The sequence below is a fragment of the Rhinolophus hipposideros genome, assembly GCF_964194185.1.
Source record: "Rhinolophus hipposideros genome assembly, chromosome: 18".
Lineage (NCBI taxonomy): Eukaryota > Metazoa > Chordata > Mammalia > Chiroptera > Rhinolophidae > Rhinolophus > Rhinolophus hipposideros.
Window position 1 is genome coordinate 2,376,572 of NC_138064.1, and position 20,561 is coordinate 2,397,132.

The 20,561-nt window shown below is 50.7% G+C and overlaps 2 protein-coding genes across 15 annotated transcripts in view; both read right to left on the reverse strand.

Annotated features, from left to right (window-relative positions):
* Positions 1-618: 618 nt before the first annotated feature.
* FIGNL1 (fidgetin like 1) lies at positions 619-5,992 on the reverse strand. Of its 7 annotated transcripts, none has more exons than XM_081080262.1 (3): positions 5,913-5,988; positions 4,431-4,527; positions 625-3,864 (listed from the first exon to the last, which is right to left on the reverse strand). In XM_081080262.1, exon 3 carries the CDS (start codon positions 3,834-3,836, stop codon positions 1,824-1,826), a length of 2,013 nt encoding a protein of 670 aa, XP_080936388.1. In that variant the 5' UTR covers positions 3,837-3,864; positions 4,431-4,527; positions 5,913-5,988; the 3' UTR covers positions 625-1,823. The 7 variants fall into 7 exon arrangements, with proteins under 7 accessions (XP_080936386.1, XP_080936388.1, XP_080936389.1 ...); XM_081080263.1 differs by having other exon boundaries at positions 625-3,846; positions 5,913-5,986; XM_081080259.1 differs by having other exon boundaries at positions 625-3,846; positions 4,431-5,213; positions 5,913-5,976.
* A 1,307-nt stretch (positions 5,993-7,299) lies between these two features.
* The window catches only part of DDC (dopa decarboxylase), a 52,856-nt gene continuing 39,594 nt past the window's right edge, over positions 7,300-20,561 (reverse strand). For 6 of the 8 annotated variants that reach the window (XM_081079815.1, XM_081079813.1, XM_081079817.1 and 3 more), the window contains 7 exons: positions 18,993-19,060; positions 15,959-16,035; positions 12,937-12,956; positions 12,037-12,135; positions 10,032-10,133; positions 8,770-8,973; positions 7,300-7,703 (listed from right to left, as the gene is read on the reverse strand). In XM_081079815.1, coding sequence (XP_080935941.1) covers positions 8,773-8,973; positions 10,032-10,133; positions 12,037-12,135; positions 12,937-12,956; positions 15,959-16,035; positions 18,993-19,060 — 567 coding nt within the window. In that variant the 3' untranslated portion in view covers positions 7,300-7,703; positions 8,770-8,772. Of the gene's footprint in view, positions 7,704-8,755; positions 8,974-10,031; positions 10,134-12,036; positions 12,136-12,936; positions 12,957-15,958; positions 16,036-18,992; positions 19,061-20,561 lie in introns of all 8 variants that reach the window. The other 2 variants (XM_081079820.1, XM_081079819.1) reach the window with 1 other exon arrangement.

The window sequence follows — 20,561 nt, forward strand, 5'->3', positions numbered from 1 at the left end:
ACTTACTAACGAACTGATTGGTACCAAAAAACAAAACACAGAAAAGGTTAATTAACAATCTTATGTTTAATACTTTAAAATACGATTTAATTGAGTCTTTAAAAGAGTAATTATTGTAAATGGTCAAAGCAAGGCTATTATGTGTGTAAAGTCAGAAGCGGGAATTCTCTGCCCTACCCACTCCCAGAGGGAAGCCCTCGTCACATCCTCCTGGAACTTTCTGCACGCCTTTCCTCACAAGTTGATGTCATGAGTTCTGTGCAACCTGCTTCTTTCACTGAACAACAGAGTCCAGGCCTTCGCCTTACTGGTGTATAATCTGTATAAAACCCCATGGAACGGATTTAACAGTTCTCCACTGATGGACATTTATTATCTATGTTTTCAGATACTGAAATGTTTCAGGGAACTTATTTGCGTAGTATAGGTATCCAGGAGTGGAATCAGTTTGGGGCAGACAGATCAAACTACCTTCCAGAAAGACTAGACCGAGCAGTCCTCTTCCCTACCAGGGTGTGGCAACGCCCCACTTTCCAAATCTTTACTAACACTGTACTGTCAATGTTTTCACATTTTTGCTAGTGTTTTAATAGTTTTTAGTTTCTAATTTTATATTTTGATGTTTCTGGCTCCATCTGTAAAGGCTCGTGACTGGCATAAAGGTAGTACAAGACCACTAAGGCAGTCAACTTATTTCTGTTTATAATAAACAGAAGGCAGACAGCCTAAGGTTCTGAATGCAGAGAGAGACAGAGAGACAGAGAGAGAGAGACAGAGAGAGAGAGAGAGAGAGAGAGAGAAATTATAGTCCATCCGAACAATGGAAGCCCAGGCAGTCACACAAGGGAAGACACGCAGACATATGTGAACATGAGAAATGGTGATAATACACTTTAAAGAAAGAGCTCAGGCTCCAAAAGGCCCCGCGTAGCACCATCCTGCTCCTGTATAAAGTATCTGGAAGAACTGATTCTCAAATGTTAAAGTGTGCCCAAAGTGGCAGGATTAACAGTGACTTCTATTTTCTTCTTTTTGCTCATCTCTACTTTCTAATGTTTCCACAACAAATGTATTATTTATGAGACAGAATGGTCCATTATACAAATCTGCAAACATTTATTTTTGAAAGAGACCAATCAATACTCCAGGCTGTGAAGCAGCATCAAAGAAAATGTTATTAGACATCACCTGTCCCCTGGAAAACATTCTTCACCTGTCAGTTCTATGTCTGATATTAGACTACCCTTTGCCGTCTCTGAACACGCTTGATTACTTAGTCCCAGTAAGGGAAGAAAACAGTAAGAGCTTACAAACCAGACAAAGTGAAAACTGGTACTTTCACTCCAGCTTTAGGTGAGATCTTAAATTTATTAAGCAATGCTCTGTTTCAAATGTAAACAACGACACGAGCCGACACTAAGAATTATGTGGTCTTCAGAAGAAACTTTTCCCAATAAAACATGTATATAAAACATACATCCTCATATACAAATACGATTTTCCAAAGTTTCAATTCGAGCTCACTATTCATCACATTATACATCTTGAGAACAAAGACCTATTAGAAACAAAACAAAAAAGTTCCCTCGTGTTTTGTATGAACAGGCATATACACATCAGGTCATAACTGGAAGAAAAACCAAGCTTTTCTTAGCATACGCAAAGTCAATCAACTGTAAAATCTGAGCTATTGCCATTCTATTTGAGGTATCAAATTTGGAATATACACCAAAAGTACAGTTAATAAATTCCCAGTTCCCTATGCTAAAGAATGGGAAAGACTATACTACAAAGAAGCCATCTTTTAAGTTCACGTGTCCCATTTACTTTCCACTACCAAAAGTTTTATTCCAGTTTTCATAGAGCTCTAAGTCTTTTGGAGACACGCTCGGTCGCACAGTTCTGAAAGCATTTTCAAAATCAACGTAAGCTATTGGTGGAACTTGGTCTGGTGTGATCGTGGCAATATCAGCCATCTGTAAGCTGCGGATGGGACCGAGGGACGCCTCTCTGCAAAGCTGTGTCATGTCTGCACCTGAGAACCCATCAGATTGCTGCACGACCAGCTCAACTTCCTCCTCGCTGAGGCAACACTGCTCCTTGGACATTAGGCTCATTACTATCTGTTTCCTGGCTGAAGCTTCTGGGAGGGGAATGTAAAGCCTCTTCACCAACCTTCTCCGGGCTGCCTCATCAATCTCTTGAGGCCGATTGGTTGCCCCCACCACTAGAATACGGTCTTCAGAAGATGTGGTCGCCCCATCTAACTGAACGAGAAACTCGGTTTTTATCCTCCTGGAAGACTCATGCTCACCATCTCCCCGCTGTGATAACAGGGAATCGATTTCATCAATAAATATCACAGCTGGTTGCTCACACCTTGCAACAGCAAACAGCGCCCGGACCATCTTCTCCCCCTCGCCCACCCACTTGGAGGTCAAGGAGGAGGCGGAGATGCTGAAGAAAGTTGCCCCAGACTGACTGGCGATGCACTTGCCAATCAGAGTTTTGCCAGTCCCAGGAGGGCCGAAGAGCAGAATTCCTTTCGGGGGTCCTCGCAAACCAGTGAAGATGTCTGGCCTCAGCATGGGCCACACGACTATCTCCTTGATTGTGGCTTTGGCAAACTCTACCCCTGCAATATCTTCCCAGCTGACTGGGGACCCATGATCCATAATCTCATCCATAATCAGCTCGATCATCCTTGGCTCCAGGTTCCTGAGCCTCTCATCCACTGGAAGTACTGGTTTTGGAGGCCCAGCAGCGTCAGGCTTACACTGCACGCCACCGCCCGGGTCCCCCCCGTCTTGCTTAGACACAGGAGGGACGAACTTGCCAAATATCCCTCGGGACCTACTGGCTCCCAGAGACTTTTTCACACCACCATAGGAACACCCTGATGAGCGCGGGGGTTGCTGGTGCTTTTTTTGCTGATCTACCCATAATTGTTCTTTAGCAGTTTTAAAGGTTGGCAGGCCACTCTCCTCTCTTTGGCCATTATCTCCTGTTTTACTAAAAGCCTTATTCAGCACTGGGGTGGACAGTGCATCAATGGCACCAGCAGCACAGAAAGCTTTCCTTTCCCACAGATTTTCACAGCCAGAAGGAAAACAAGACTGATCAGATGTGCACATACTCCGTCCTCTGCTGTTCTCCTTTCCGGCACTCCCAAACAATGGTGTGCCATGGCATTTTGCAGGGGCCAGTTCCCCAAGAGGCACTGAGAGTGTGGGACAGGTCTTCGGGGTGTTAGTCACCGGGGGTAGCTGGGCATTCTGAGGGCCCTTCAGAGGATTGCTCTCTGGGACGTCGTGAGTCCTGTCTGCACCATGAGCTGAGTTAGTTAAGGGCTCATTCTCCCCAGAACCACCACAAACACTAAACGGACGAGGCTCAAAGGCACCGGCCCCTGTATCGGCCACGGCTAGCGCACTGGCGGGTGCTAGCACGGAGTCTCTGAGTGTCCTGCCAGCTCGCATCATCTCCTGGACGCTACTCATTTTGTAAACATTACTTACTGATAATCCAGACTGCCACTTGTCACTGTCCGTTTGCTGAGATCTCGCTGAAGTTAAAATGTTTTCCGCATAGTTATTCAAGCCAGTTTCAACATTGTCAGAGTCAATAATTGCAGAATACTTCTCCGCATATTTTTTGAACAGTTTGGCCGCACAGACCTGGGAGGTCTCCGAGTTCGCCCAGGCATACTGGATGCGCAGGATCTGTGCTCGGTAGGCATCAGCCTTCTGTCCTGCTGCACACGCACCAGATGTAACTGCAAAGTAGTGCTTCTGCCATTCACTCAGGTGCACAGACCTAGAGCTGGAGGCCGGCATGTTAGAGGGTCTATAACAAATGATAAAACTGAAGAAGAATCAATAAGAAGAAAACAAAGACGTGATACTTCAAATGTACTTTTTAAATCTCAGCTCTTCTGAAGGAAGTGTACTGGATTTGTCATTTATGAAGTACATTTACACGGACAGACCATTTGCAAGGAAACTATCTAGTTAATCATAAATTTCAAGCATTCAAGATATAAAAGATTAAACACCCAACTTAATACTTCATTATGGGTTAAACTCTTTTAGTTATATAATAATTTTCCCTGCAAATAGGGAAAGCTTTCACATGGTTTAGGAAAGGATTTAAAATTAATCAGCAAAAGAAAGGCAATATGGAAAAACAATGGAACTATGGACAAACAAAGCAAAACAAACCAAGCATAGGGTTTAAGTCTGATCACCAAGAAAAATTAAATGATTTTAAGCAAGCCTCTTACTATCGTCAAGTCTTCAGTTTTATGTATAAAGTGAGTGAAATCACTGTGAGAATCAGGTCAAATAATGAGTATAAAGACGTTCTGAAAACGACTACTATCAGCGCTATGCCCACATGCAGAAACGGGCTGAGAGTACCACGGAACTTACTGGATCACAGAGCCGGTTAGCACTGGCACAGAACTCGCACACAGGCGGCTTCACACAGACAGGATGCACTTCACCTTGAGCAAGGTGCTCCCTGAGGCTACCACCAAAGGTCACAGCAGCATGGACCAAAAACATGAACGACCGTCATTACTGTTTTAAAGGACTTATTCAGGAATGAGCACTTAAAACAGGACGCCCCAGAATCACTCACAATTTTCCAAATTCAAATGAAGTATTAAGAGGTGAAATTGTCACGACAAATGAAACATGAGCACGGGTTCAACAGTCTGCTCCTAAAGTGCTTTCATTTCAGATTTCTTCTTACAAGTTCATTTCAGAAGCCCCCTTACATTTTCAGGCTATTTTAGCGCAAGTACAGATGAATGTATCACGTTGCGGGACGCCTAGAACTTACCAGTCACCACACAAAAAAACTCTGTACGACAACTCTTGTTTCCCAAAGGCATTGCAATAAAGTGAAAACCGAGAACTCGCGTATTCTACCTTCCAAATTACGGGTAAATACAGCTGAAGAATCAGCAGGTTCTTTTAGTGCGAGAGCCACACTTAGCGCAGCTTGGGACCGCCCCTAATGCCCTGCAGACACTGTCACACTGTAGGCAGTTGTTCCTAAGTGTTTGTTGGGAAACACAGACACGTAAGACCCAGAGAGGCTGTATGTGCTGGAAGCTGTGAAGCCGAGCAGCGTGAAAAGGAGAAGCGAGGCCTCCGGGAGCCGCTCGTCCCTCTGGTCGCCACGGCACTTTCAGCGCGAACGCGGCCCTGCAGGCGGGACGTTTACAGGTGTCGCGGGCAGTGTGACCGGGCACCCCCACCCCTGGCCCCGTCCCCGCACTGCTGTCCCAACAGCCGCCTCGCCGCCGGCCCTGCCTCCTGCCGACTCAGGCGCCCGCCCGCAGACGCGGCCACGGAGGACCGGCCGCCACTGAGCAGCCGGCACCGCCCGGGACGCCCGCGCCGAACGGCAGCGCCCCGCCGCCCTCGCACGTCCCGCACCTGCGGGCCTTCCCGGCGCTGACGCTCACCTTCGCCGCGCCGCCCGGTCCTTCCCCGGGCAGCGCCCTCTGCAGGGGCCGCCTCCCCCCGCGTGCAGCACCGGGACCCCCCGCGCGCCTCCCCCGCCGCCCGGTCCTTCCCGCGCCGCGCGGCTTCACCCCGCCACACGCCCCCAGCACGCTCAGCACGCAGGAAACGCGCCACGCGCGGCCCGCGCCTCACCACGGCCGCCCCGACCGGAGCCGAGCGCCGCTGGCAGGGGGGCGGGCCGAGCCCGGTGCTGCGCGACGCCCACCGCCCGGAGGGGCCTTCGGGGCCCACGGCGCCCGCGCCGGACACGGCCGCTGCCCGCAGCCTCCGGGGCCGCCCCCCGAAGCGACCGCGCGGACGGGCTGCGGGGCCCGGGCTGCCCCCCGCACCTCCCGCCTCCCCGCACCTCCCGCGCGCGCCCGCCTCCCCGCTTACCTGCTGCCTCCAGAAAGCGCGCCCGCCGCTCGGAAGCGTCCGCCCGCAGCCGACGGTCTCGGGCCTCTGCGTGCGTGCGTCGGTGCGTGCGTGCGCGCGCTGGGGCGGGGCTCTGGGCGGGGCGAGGGCGCGCTCTGGGCGGGGCTCTGAGCGGGGCGCGGACGAGCGCTGGGCGAGTTGCTGGGCGGGGCGCTGGGCGGGGAGCTGGGCGGGGCGCTGGGCGGGGCGAGGGCGGGGCGCGGGGCGGGGCGCTGCAGCTGGCCGAGGCTGACTGCGCGGGTTCTGCTCGAGGAGTCGCGCTAACTGTGCAGCCACGAAGGGTGTAGGAAACGTCAACTAGCTGCTTTCCATTGTGCACTGCTCCATTCTTAAAGTCCTCCTAAATAAAGACACGCAGCCGCCGACGTGAACTAAATCGGACAGTTCCCATACCAGGCGCTCACCTGGACGCACCTGGGCGGCGCCCAGCCCTCTGTCCTCGATGGTCCCCGTGGTCCCAGCCGCTTCCCTCCGCTGGGTGTCTTACCGCCTGAGATTTGAATAGAGTGGGTGCAACCCGACGTGCTTTTTAAAGACAGAATAAGGGGACAGAAATACCTGCCCTGAGTCCCGGCTCATCCACTCCGTAGCCGGCACACCCCTTTTCCCACCTGAGCGGAACACGTCCCTGGAAGACTGAAAGGCACCCTATATGACTTTGGACTTGGGCTTCCGAGAACAGAACCCTATTTCGATCAGTTTAGTGCACAACCTAAGGATGTCATGAAGGACCATCTTTCCATTCTGCCATCTTTTCCCCAGTGGATTTTCCTCCACTGGCTTGTCACCCCCTTGTTCCAAGAGGACCCCCACAATCCCAGGAACACAGCCTCCCATGATGTATTTAAAGCAGGAAGAAGGGGCCAAACTGGAGAAGGACCTGTCCCCCCTGAATACTTCTCTCCTGGAAAAAGGAAGATGGCATTGCCCAGAAAGACCTAGTACCTCCCTCTTACTCTCTGGGCTCAGCCTGCCCTGTGGTTATTCCTTCTTGAGAAAGTGAGTCTCGAGTGGGGGGTGGAGAAAATGACGGTTGAGTAGCAACTAACACACTTGACACCTATGTGACTGAAAGTAGCCCACCTAGTTGGTGGTGTTTCTACTTTTTATGCTCCTTAATATTGCTGTTTATTTCTCTAGAAGTTGGAGTCACTCCAGGTAAAACTTGCATGTTGTTAAACTACCTAAAACAGTGCCCGACAGATAGATACTAAGCACTCAAGAAACATTTGTTGAATAAACTAATATCCAAGGATATTAAAGCATGCCATACCTTTGGCTCTTTTAAAAGGATAAGTCCACATTACAACCATCGGTTTGTAGAACAGAATGCACACCAGACACAGTTACCATTGCATTTCAAATTGTTTATTAAGCACTGAGCCACAGGACAGAACAATTTAAATACAAGAGGTATAATCTCAAGTCCCATAACCATAGACTGCCCCAAAAAATAGTTCAATAAGCTTTTCCCACCAATGACAACTTCAAGAGCACGAAAACCTATGACTTTTTTTTTAATCAACAAAAATCACAGCCAAATAATGAATAAAAGCCATGTCCACTGGGATTAACTTTTCATAGAACAAATAATATTTCTTTGATGAGAGACTGAACAGACATAACCACAAGCTTCTGGGTAACTGGACAAAGAAACGTGGAGCTACCTACAGCCTTGGTTGCATGGAGCCAGGATGGTGTTTATTTTCCTCTCATTCCAGTTTTCAGATCTACTTGTTTTCAGCTTTTGCTCTACAAGGGAAAAAAGTAGCATGAACATATGAGTACATTCAAAAACCTTAAAGAATCAGAATTTTGTATACTTTCCATTTAAGCAAAGAAGGAATATACAATTTCTCCAATGAGATGGTGTGCAATGTAAGAGTTTGAACTGGATGAAATGAGTTTTTATTGCTGACCCAGCTTGTCTCTGACACATTTGACAATGTCAACTGGAATCTGTGCTCCATTTTCTATGCTCTGTAAACTAGGGACAATTCCTCCTTTCTGTCAGAACTGATCACAAGGGTTTGACATGATAGCCTCCAGTACGCACAACTCTAACCATGGTATTGATATTTTCATTGCTCTAATTCATCTGGTCAAACCAGCATAGGTGCACTGTGATTTACTACCATATCCAGCATTAAAAAAATGAAATCCTATTTTTACCTTTTGAAGTGATAGCAATTATCTGACTCCAGAATAACTGGGATTTCTGTCAGATGCATGCCTTTTTTCTGGTCATTTTTCAGAGCTCTAGTCTCTGCGTGTTGTTGTGGGCACATGGGAACACGATCACGGTGTGCTGCATCCTGATGCAATATGTGCAAACATACAAGTAGGGTTGCAAAAATGCTCATCAGGAGTGTTTGCCTGACATGGCTCTGTTTTGTGTGTATTGTTACCGTGTTTCCCGGAAAATAAGAGCTCACTGGATCGTCAGCCCTAGTGAGTGTTTCCCGGAAAATAAGAGCTCACTGGATCGTCAGCCCTAGTGAGTCTTTCGGAGCAAAAATTAATATAAGACTCAGTCTTATGTAAGATATATATATATTTATATTTATAGTCTATTCTATTCTATTTTATATCATATAAGACTGGGTCTTATAGTAAAATAAAATTGGGAAAGTTATAGAAATACACCATTGATTGCCTCATAGAAGGATACAAAGTAAAAGCCTGTCTGAGGTTCTAAAGGATCATTACAGTTTCTTCTGGTTCTCCAGACTGGTCAGGGTATGGTGTCATCATCCTCTTTTTACATGGAAGAAACTGGTCCCACCAGTGGGGACTTAGCTGACCTGCAGCCGCCCACCTTTTACTCCATCCCTGCTGCCAGCAGGTCAGTTGCCAGCCCTCTGATGTGCTCCCAGGCCAGCTGCACGTGGGCAGACTCTACGACGCGGGAGCAGATGGCAAAGCGCAGCACAAACTTGTCTCGGAGGTGACACGGAACCAGGTGGATTTTTTTGGCACTATTGATTCTTTCCAGAAGAGCTTCATTCAGTTTGTTGGAACCCTGAAGAGATCAAGAGAGTGGTGCCACATGTCCGTGAAAGAAGCCACCTGACCACTTGCCTGTCATTTGCAATGGTAAAATTCAATGACATGGTAGCTCTGTGGCCCTAACAGACTGCAGCCTCTCTCTACAAGACAGTTTCTTCAAGGTGTAATGTGCTGTCAAAAGATGACTCTTCCACGGTCCAAGTTTTTAAAGAAAAAATGAAGATTCTTAGCTATGGGATCTATCAACTGATGAGCTTAAACAGAAGAAAGTCTCAACAATATAGAAAACGAAGCATAACAGTCAATTTGTTGCTAGACTCTGGGAAACGGCCAATGAACTAGAGGACCCAGGGGCCACCGTGGATTCCCCTCTGGTAGGGAGCATCCGTCCAGCCTGGGGCAGGGAGCCCAGAGCCCCCCCCCCTCCCTGACTGGACCAGAAGGAGGGCTGTGCCACACGGACCATGGGAAGCCATGCTTTCTGCCTGGGTGCTCCCCTCAGCAGTCACTCTTGTCTCTCTTCACATTCCCCTCCCTCAGTCTTTCTTGGTCCCAGACAGTGCCTGCATCCCCAGGCAGCTGTGTGGTCTACGTAGAAGGGGCTGGAGCAGGGCCTTGCATCTTGGTCAGATGAGCCTCGCAGGATTGTGGTGTTTCTGTCCTCGCTCTGTCTTGAGATTCGAAAGGCAGGAAGGACAGTGGGAAGAAGAAAGTCCAGTTCTTCCCAGGGGAAGACCTGAGGATGCTGGTAACTGGCCTGAGCCCTGTGCCAAGATGGACAGATGGAAGGGACGGTGAACATCCTGGGACAAGGGTCTACACAAGCAAGAAGTGTCCGAGTTTGGCTTAGGAAGTGTGAACAGTGCCTAGAGAAGACTGTACATGGGGCACCATGGCCGGTAGGTGGGGTCACGGCCGGGACGCCTAAAAGGCACACTGGAAAATGATGCGGCCGGATTCCCTCCTCTCTGGGGAGCTAAAGCAAGTTCTTGAGCACAGAAGTAATGAATGATACTTACCCCCCTGCCACATTCAAAAGAAATGAAGAAGATAGAATAGACTGAAACATACCTTTAGCCGAAAGCAAACCAGCCCCAGCGTGACCTCTGCACAGATTTCAAAACGAGGGTCCTGGTGCACAAAAGACTCAAATTCGTGGGCCAGCTGGACGTGCTGGAAAGGGAAGGGAAATGTGTCTGAGCAGCTCATCATGATTTAATTCAGAGCTAACCACCTAGAAAAGCTTGTTAGGCTGCCCATCTATAATTAATTCATTTATGTGCTTTCAGCCATTTTCTTCAACTGTTGAGGCAATGCACTCAACAGCTGTTCCCAAACAGGTTGAGAAAAAAAAAAAGATGTGTTACCATGGGAAAAATGTAGTGTCTTCAGAAAAACACCAACCGTCATTTTCTTCTGCTCAGGGACTGTTTTTATCCCACCAAAGCAATTAAAAAAAATAATTTTAGAATAAATATTGCAAAGAGGCATTTGAACATTCAAGGAAAGAGATGGTGGCTAGCAGCTGTTGAGTAGCCCCTGTGTGCTAGGCAAGTGCTGATGCTTCTCCTCTATGCCAGCCTCACAATAACCCACCTCACCAGCGAGGCAATGATTATACCCATTTTGCAGATTAGGAAACTGAGGCCATACTCTCACACAGCTGCCCAATGCCAAAGCTTCAGTTCCTTGGTCGCCATGACTGTTTGTTACTCGACAGTTTTGCCATCACTGAGAGATATGCCAGTCCCCATCATATTCGAGAACTGCCTTCCTCTCATTGAATAATGTCAGCTGATTTGACTTCTAGATGTGTATGGTGCTCAAAAGCTAATTCAAATAGTATGCGATCCATGGTCTAGCTGTAGAGTATGTCTTGCTTATTCTAAACCCGGGTGCTCAACAGGGTGCTGTTACTGGTAGGTGCTCAAGGAGCATCGGAGCCTAAGTACTGGGGCTCAGTGTGCTTGGGACCAAAAGACCATTTATATGAGCAGTTCCCAGTCACATAATAAACCTCGTGCCACTAGAGGGCGGCAAAGACCAGGAGCTGTCTGAGATTCCCCACAGCTGGGTCCTGGACCAGCTGCCTGAGGCTTGGATGTCCCTCGCTCTTCTTTCAGGGAGGATTGGGTACCCTCCCCGCAAAAGCTGAATTCTCATTATAGTTGAGAACATGGCTCTAAATGGGGAAGGGTCTCTCTACCCACAAACTCTCACATACACCCCTTTTCTACCCCTCCCCACATAGATTCTGCTGCCCCTGATTTCTCCACAACAGGCTTGCGGGGCAGACGTGGGCCATGGGGCCTGTCACAAAGAAGGGGCCTGGGGACATCCCACCAGCCCAGAGGTTAAACCTCAGAGCCAGGACTTAAAATGAGGGACTGGCCATGTCTCTGTCACTAGAGTTGGAAACTGCAGGTGTGTCCCGTTTCCGTGAAGGCTGAGGACCTCTGCGCATCCACATGGGGCCATGGCAGAGAAAAGACATCAGGGTGGGAGGGACTCAGCTAGAAACAGCTGGTTAACTGGGTGGGCCTTGGGCAAGTCCCAGAACATATTCAGGCCTCAGTTTCCTCAATTGTTTAAAACAAACAAGTGATGGGGCAAAGAGAAGATGGCTGGTTCTCACACTTGAGTACCCCTCACAGCTGGGACCCACCCTGAGAGCAGGTCGTACCTCTGCTGCTGGGCTGGGGCACTTTTGGGAACCACCAGGCTAGATAACATCATCCATACCCCAACGCTAGCTTTCTCCGTTCCAGAAGGTTCTTGGAGAGAAACCTAGTGTGTGCTTGCTATTGCCATTGTTGACTAGACCTTGCAGATGTGACTAAAATCCCAGCTACGTGGTGTTTTCACTTTGACAGTCTCCTGGACCCCATACCTGCAGTCTTCTTGGAAGTGCCTTCAAAGAGCCGTACTCGTACATTGACCACGTTAATATGCCCCCATTGTAATAGCTCAAACTACCCCTGGTCACTTACTTGCTTATTAGGACATCTTAACTCATTCCTAAAGTCCCCTACGACCTCCGTGAGGCTGCCCAGGTAAGTAAAGAAGACAGACTCACCTTGCGGATGTAGGCCTGGAGCCCGGTGACTCCGTACATCCTGCAGACAAACCACAGCTTCAAAGAGCGGAACCTGCGGCCCAGCGGGAGCTGCCAGTGCTGGAACGAAACACCAAGGGAGCCAAGTGAGGAGCCACGAGGAGGGAGAAGTGGGTGTCCTTTGACCCACCACTCCGCCTGTTTCTCCTGGAAGCCGCTAAGTCCCCTGAGGCCACCCCTTCGCTGCCCTACGGCTGAGGAGCTGGGATACTGCCCTTCGGCCAGAAGCAGGCCTCAGGGAGGAGCAGGATGTTTCAGGTGTGTCTCAGAACAGCAGCTCATAGCGGCGTGTGTGTGTGTGTGTGTGTGTGTGTGTGTGTGTGTGTGTGACTATCCATCTGTGCCTCTGTCTCCCTCTGCAGCCTGGGGGCCAGGAGGGAGGTATGGGGCTTGTTCACCTACAGAAGCTGCCAGAACAGCACATGCTCCTGGCTGGGAAAGGAAGCTGCCTGCAGAGTGGCTGGGAAGGGGCAGTGCCGGAGTCCTTTTTATGAACCCACGTTGCTCTCCCTCTGCCCAGGCTGTGGGCTCCTGGCTCCCGGCAACAGCACGGAACAGAAGGGCCGCACGATGGAAAGATTACGTCCTCCTTGGAGGACTCTGGGTGCGGAATCCCCTTCCCTCTGCGGCAGCATCATTTCCTGCTAACCTGAGACCTGCAGGTGGTGGGCTCAGTGACCAGCCCCTGCCTGGCCTGGTTTGCTATTAGGACCCAGTTAGGTGGTGTCCTTTCGTGGGACCCTGATCGTGAGAGGAAGGGAGGGGAGGCAGCAGGAATTGGGGCTGTGACAGCACCTGGCACCAAATCACACTTTGCATTACCAGGGACCTGCAGCTCCACCAGACAGATTTCCTACTTACCCTGTAGTCAGTGATAAGCCCTGGAAAAGAGAAAGACGAGGAAAACAAGAACCCATTAGACGCACTGGTTGATTACGTGCCTAATTGTTCTCATCTTTAAAGTAGGTACATCGTCTCCTGAACAGGCGCTGGGTGTTCTTTGTGGCACGCCCCAAGGTAAGAGGTGTGAGGGGGACCCCAGGAGCAGGGCGCCCCAAACACGAACGGAAAATGCTGAATTATGAATGGACCCCATCCACTTCTCTTTTGGCAGTTCCATGAGCATGAGAATCTGAGATTTCTCTAGCAGTAAGTTGGCATGTACGGAAAGCCCTCATCATTCATTCATTCATGTGTGGGAAGGCAAATGTGCGAAGTGAAGAGTGATTAGAATATTAAAAAGACTCAGACTTTTGCTGGGCACTCATCTCCGTGTCCTCGGGTCTCAGTCCAGTGTCTGGCACAGGGCAGACACCGGTGAGTGCCCGAGTCGTTTTCATTGTCCTGGATACAAGGACTTCGCAGTGGCTATGAAAATGGCTGGTTTGCAGTTCAGTCTCTGAACCGGTCTAACATCGCAATTGCAGCATCAGAAGGGGGAAAGGACTCTGGACGAACACCCTCATGGACATGGGTTCCCACACGCTCATCCTAGGAAGGAATCGGGGGATTTTGCAGGTGTGCCGCACTTCTGATCCTCTAATGTGGTCCAGACCAGGCCCACTGTGGCTCCAACGTGTCCCTCACTCCAGGGTAAGAGTGGCCGTGGCTGGGCCCTAGCTGGCCTTACTGAGGTCAGCTGAGACAAGCTGTCTACCTGACACAACCCACTGTCACCCTTATACACTACTCTTGACCCACTGTGCAGACAGGTCTACACTGTATTTACGTGAAAATCTGGAGTCACAGCTTACTGTGCTTCCCTGACTGACATCTGGCCAGGAGAGACCAGGCATTTCCTCGGTTTCAGCCATAAAATGACAGAGATGGGAGAAGGAGCAGGGTATTTTGCGAGGGCAAACCTCCTTATTCCATGAGGGACCCTGAGATGAAGCCCAAAGTCACACAGCCTGTGTCAGCTCCCAACCCATCCTCTCTTTCTTACACCCTGTGGGAGGGAGTTAAACCGCCGTCCACAGCAATCACCGCAAGGGACCTGAGAGGGACGCACAGATGACAACAGAAATCAAAGAACAGCACCCAAGAGCATATTGACCTGAAATCAGTGCTCAGAAAGGATTGATCGAAAACCCAATGACATTGGGAATGAAGGCGACTGAGCGGCCCTCCCTTTCGGTTTATGTCACTGCACTATCCCAATAGCCACTAGCCACATTAAAATTAAACAAAATTAAAAATTGGGTTCTTCTATCAGACTAGCCACAGCTCAAGTACTCAATGGCCACGGGTGGCTTAGTGGCCGCTGTAAAGGACAGTGCAGAATTATAGGACATTTCTTTCACCGTAGAAAACCATTGACAGTGCAACTGGTGCTTTAGGAAAGGGTTCAGACGCGTAGCGCTGCAGGTAAACCACATGGTCGGTGAGAGACCGAGTCCACTTCTCGGGGAAGCTGCTCCCTCCACGGTGGGCTGCAGACCTGGCTCAGGTTGGAGGCCTGACTGGTGTCCACTGCGACCAGAAAAATGCCAAGGCCCCTTGTCACTTATACTGTGGGCTTCTTAATACGTTTTATGTGCCTGGTGTGTCTTCACAACTCCACAACATACATGTGGGCTGAGCAGCTTCTAAATTTGCAAATGGCAACTAGTAAAAACAGTGAAACCACACAATGCATAAGAGAAGACCGGCAAGAAATTCAAGCACATGGGACCATGACTGCATTTGGGGGGTGAGGTGATGGGAACTTCCTGGCTCCCCATTTACTCTGTTATGTTTTCTAAATGTACAGTTTTTCTAAAGAAAGAATCTGTCTGAAAAGCCTATATACCCAGTGTGGCCACTTTTCCCTGTCACCAGCATTGTGAAAGAATTTTCAGTTATCAAAAAGAAAAGTCCCATTTATTTTGGCCCCAGTCCTACCACTGGCTGGCAACGCGTCCAACAAGACACCATATGTAAAAATGCAGAACAAACGCAGGGATGCATTGTGACCATACCCTCTCACGCTGCGGCCGCTCCCTCTGTCCAGGCAAGTACTATTCTAGTGGGGAGCTGTGGGGTGACAGTCCCTACCCCAACCACCCCCAAGGATCTTAGGTACAAGCAAGAGAGAAGACAGTAAACAAGTAAGCAGTGGGCGAGGGTTTTGCTGCTGGAGTCACATGCCATGTAGGAGCCTTCAGGGTGAAGTGGCAGATGGAGATGCCGAGGGGGGCATCTGCTTACACGGAGAGGCCTGGGAAGACGTCCCTGAAGGGGAGACTTTGTTCTGGGTCTCAGTAATGAGAAGGAGGTGTCGTAAGGAGCCAAGGAAGGGACACCAAGTTGGGCCTGGTGAGCTGCAGTGTGTGGTGACAGGGGCAGGGCCAGGCCACCAGGGTCACGTTGGCCGTCCGCAGTGGTTTCTGAACGCCCCTCTCTGCCCCACTAGGCTTCGTCGGTGGGCACGACCTGGTCACTGTTGCACCACCAGTCCCAGGCACGGACAGCAGGTCCATAAACCAGATGGCGAGGGCGGCATTGGTGTGCCTTATCTGATTTTCTCTCCACTCCCAACCCCCACCCAACTCTCTTCATTCCCTTTCTTCTCCCACTGGTACTGGCATAAGTGGCTGCACGTGTCACGGAGTCCCTGGGGCAGTCATTATTTTAGCAGGTGTCCACCTCTGTGCTGGAAGCCGTGCTGCTGGGCCCCCGCTCTGGCATTGAGCAGGTCTGCAGAGGGGGCCCCACTGAGGGACCCCGAGGCCTCACCACCACCCCGCCCTCGGGAAGCAGCCCTTCCTGGGCTCTACACGCAGCACTCCATGGGGATGCCTCTTGGACCGGAACCTTCACCCCAGGCTTCTAGGCATTTCAAATGCAGCTCTGATGAAAACAAAACCAGAAACAGACGGCAGCACGCAAGGACCCCTCTTACCTGAATCCTGGTGGCTGTGTTTCAAGTAGAGAGGGTCCAGTTTAAAGGCTCCCGTCAGGTCTGCTCTCTTTTTCACCCTGGACGTAGAGAACAGATGATGGGGCTTCATGAGGAGGTACCTCAGAGGGACCCCACGCCCTAGCTGTCTGTCCCTTCTTCCACCTGGCCCGGCTCAGGCACCCCGGCTTCAGAGCCCCTTCCCGGGACCCCGCTCTGCACACATGCCCCTCTGCTGTGCTCCCGCCACCCCTGGGGTCACTGCAGTACAGTCTCCAGAGCTCTGAGCACCTGGGGGACGGGCGGAGGGCAGTATAAGCAAGAATAAATATTTGGTCTTCGTCTCTGGTTCCCGGCACACAGTTCCTAACCCCCTGGGATCGCGCATCTTTTGTATGCCAAGGAGATTACAGGTAGTGGGCTCCCCAGCCAGGAAAACCAGGTACTGGTCAGAAGGCTGCAAGGTTGAGCCCCAGCCCTTGTCTCCGGGGACGGAAGGGACTGGAGCCTGAGTTTACAGTCAACGGCCAATGAGTCCATTAGTCATGCCGATGTAAGGATACGTCCATCAAACCCCCTAAATGGTGGGGTTCAGAGAGTGTCTGCGTTGCTGAACACATCGATACGCTAGGAGAGGGCGCTCCGTGCCCCCACCCCACCCCACACCTCGCGCTGGGCATCTCGTTCATTTGGCGTTCATTTGTCTCGTTTCTAAGAAACCAATAAATGTAAGTAAAGCTCTTTCCTGAGTTCTTTGTTGTTCTAGCCAACTATCAAACCTGAAAGACAGGGGGTTGTGGGAACCCCAACTTTGTAGCCACGGGGGACCCACTGCTGTCACTGGTCTCTGAGGTGGGGTGGGGTCTAGTCAGGCTGTGTGCCCACTTCCGGGCTCAGAGTCGGGACTGCAGGTGGGACACCAGGGTGTGTGGTGAGCTGGAGGGCTGGCGTCAGGAGCAGGAGCACAGCAGGGTGGTGTGCATTTCTGTCCTTCCAGGCCCAGCTCGGGGACAATGGCCTCTCTGCCTCGTTCGGCAGCACTGACACCATGTCTCAAAGCAACTTTGTGGCAAACAGAGTATCTTAGGGGCAAACAAGGGAAGGCACGTCAGTCTGCCAGTAGCTCAGGCTTGAAAGCAAATCGATGGGAGCGTCCCTGGGGGATGAAAGCCAGCGAGCCTGAGACAGGACACAGGAGGGGTGGGGTGCAGCGAGGAGCCGGGCAAGAGGCCGGGTTCACTTCTGCAAGGCAGGTGCGGTATGATTCCTTCCAAGGGTTACAGGCGGCAGTAAGGAGCTGTGTGCTGTGCACTCTGACCCGTGGAAGGGACAGGTCACGCTGCTGTTAGGTGTGCACGGGAACTTTGTGACATTGTAACCACTGCATGAGGACCCCTGGAGGAATTCCCTTTGGGTCCCTCTGTACTTGGGAAAGCTCTGTGCCCGGCCTACTGAGAAGGGGACAGTGTGAGAGAAAGGGGTAGGAAGACTTCTGTCTCTCAGTAGAACTCTACCCTTTGTCATGAAGATCGCACTGCCCTTCCTACTGATGCCAGTACAACCTTCCGGCTGTTTTTCTTTTTTTTTTTTAATTAAAAGAAAAGGATTCTGCAGTGTTAAAACCTTGCCAAAAGGTACAAATGGTCAGGTATCCACTGCCTTTGAGCAAAACACACAGCTAAATCCCTGTGCATGTCTCGGGTCACCACTGCAGAGGAGGCCGCCGGGCGGCACAGGGTTTATCTCGCCCACAGAGTTCCACTGATGTTCCCATACAGATTCCTGAGCAATCTGCAGTATTGTTTCGCGCATTTCTAAACAGCATAAACATAAGATGTTTAAACACAAGTGGCATCATCTTTTGTATGTGATTTTCTGCGATATTCTCTCACAAACAGACCAGTGAGCTTCTGACCCGTGCAGGCACGTGGCTCTCATCCATTTGGGGCCGCTGCCTCCGTGGACTCCACCCCCTAACGATCATGGTCATCTGCCCTTCTGCTGTGTCCCACGTACTGTCTTACTCCTCTGCAGACACACGGGCCGTCCCACTTGGACGGTGGTGCCCAGCGGGAGCCCTGCTTGGACAGGCAGAGGGGCAGCCTACGCACAGGACAGGAAGGCTGCAGTCCAGCTTTCACCTGTGGCCTCTGGCCATGCAGGCCTGGTCTACGACCCAGGACTCATTTCAGCATTCAGACAGACGGTGGAGTCAGTGACAGTTTGAACAAAAGTGGAAGCAAAATCGGGGCCTGACTGGGTCATTCACACCAACACCAGCTCTCAGTGTCCAGTATCTCCTGTGTCCACGGTAATAATCCAACAGGCTCTGTGTGCACCATTTCGTTTACAAAAATGTGAGTCGCTTTGCACACGTTTGTTCTTTATCTCCATCCTGTGAGATACATAATTCTATCTGTCCTTCCCCTCAGTCCTAGGTTGAAAATGTCGCCCCTTTTGCTAGTATCCAACACGGGCCTATGGCTGTGCGTGGGGTGTGTGCCCTCTGGAGAGTGAAACCCCTCAGCCCCAGTCACCTACACCCGTGAAGCTGTGATAGGATTAGAGGAGATGACGATGAGGACACAGAGTGCTACCTAAGAGCAGACATGATTTCAAATGAAAAACTGGGACACCGCATGCTTCTGCAGTAAATGTCAGGCTCGGGCACCCCTGGCCTCGAGGACGGTGTGGACGCGTCCCAGCAGGGGCTAAGAGCCCCTCCTCCAGACAGCCCTCAAACTCACGTATTTTATTTCCTTGTAGCCTCTAGTGCTGGCATTTAACTTGTTATAGCATTTCTTCAAACCAGGTGAGCAAGTGTGACAGGTGCTCCAGGGGCTGGCGCTCAGTGTGCACATGTGTGGCACCAGAATGTTCTAGGTCGCAGTGGAACCACGGCACGGGTCCCACCAGTGGGTTAGAAATGGAGCGCACGGCATGCTGGGGCTGTCTGTGTCCCCCCACCTCGCACCCCCCACCTGCCGGCTCCTCACACAAGACACTGTTCTCAAGACTAATGACCAGGGAAACTTACCACATGGCAGAACAGTCAAAATTCACCAAGAGCCATTTGTGAGGATTAAAGTTGAAGGAATCTGCAAACTGCCAAGGAATAATCAAAACAAAAAGAAGACATTTTAGTTATTGATGTTTAGTTACAAGACAAGACACCATACAGGACAATTGTCAGTGTGTCATCTCAAGTGAAACAGCAGACCATGCAGAGGGGTCCCTGTGCAGTGACGGCACCCTTGGGGATGGGGACACCGGGACAGTGGAGAAGGTCTGGGCTCGGGGACTCGCTCGGCAGCCACCTGACCTGTCTGAGCCTCTTTTCATTCATTTTCAAGTGGGAATAACAAGTCTGCCCTCATGAAACAGGAAGCAGACGCAGGTCGGATTCTGGGCTGGAGCTCAGTCGGTGGGGGGGAGCTTTGGGCCGGCGGTGGGGGCTCACGTCCCCAGTGGGTCACCGCTGCAAACAACTGGTTCTAGGGTCACTCACCAGTTTTAGGTGCCACCATATTTTCTAGCAGAAAACAGGAGATTTCAACCATCAAGTGGCCAAGCAGGGCACTCCACACTTTCACTGAGCTGTGGTTAAGTGCTGAATTCTTATATTTTTCAAAATGGGTGCCCTGGCTTGTCCTCTGACTGATGAACAAGACCCGAGTCCACCTGGAGGGCCGGGGACATGGCCACGGGGCAGAATCCATAGTTGAAGCAGAAATAAAGGCAGCTGCCGTACCAGGCCCTGTCTGGCTGAATGTCCTAACCTCCCCAAGGCTTTGGGACACGTCCTTTCCATTTGTCCCAGGGATGAGCCCTGAGGAGGCACTGAGGGTCCAGGGTCCAGGTGGGCATCAACAGGGACATTAGGTCAGCTGATGACAATCTTGCACGTCAGCCCACTCTGGGGGTGCAGATTAATTTCCTTCTAGGCTTTAATAAAGCTAATTTTGAGGAAGAGACAGGAAATTACAAGGAGTTTCATTTGTTGATAAAAGGAAACAAAAGGTAAAAGGAACGCTTTGTTTGCTAAGAATTTTATTAGCTTGCTCCTGGGGGGCTGATCTGTTTAAACTTCTTTCATTTCCCAACTGCGATATTTTCCTCCTGCTGACAGAGAGAAGGCCCTTATCTGCAGGGCAGGGCCGTGGGCAGGATATTGCAGCCTCTTATCTGAGCAGCTGAGCGGCTAGGCCCTTGCTAGATAGGAAGGAGTCGCAATCATGGAGGAAGATGGAAATGCTCATTGTCGGGCATGAAATCCTGTCTGCTGCTGATAGGGTCCCGCTGCCACGCCCCCCCCTGCAGCGGGCTGACAAGGAGGCACCCCTGGGAAAGATGAAACCTCAAGTTCGTGGGGAAGAGAAGAGAGGTAGCAGGAAAAGGTCAGAAACCTAAACCTGACGCTTAGAAAAGAGCACACCTAGGAGAGGCACACAGACCCCCAGGAACGCCTTGCCCTTCTTTCTTTGAGCTGCAGGAAAACACACTCCTAGTAATGGTACCGTCCCTGTAATAAAGGTATTTATACAACATAAAGAATTATTCTTCATTTCCCAACACCAAACACCCACAAACCCAGCAGTCAGCAGTG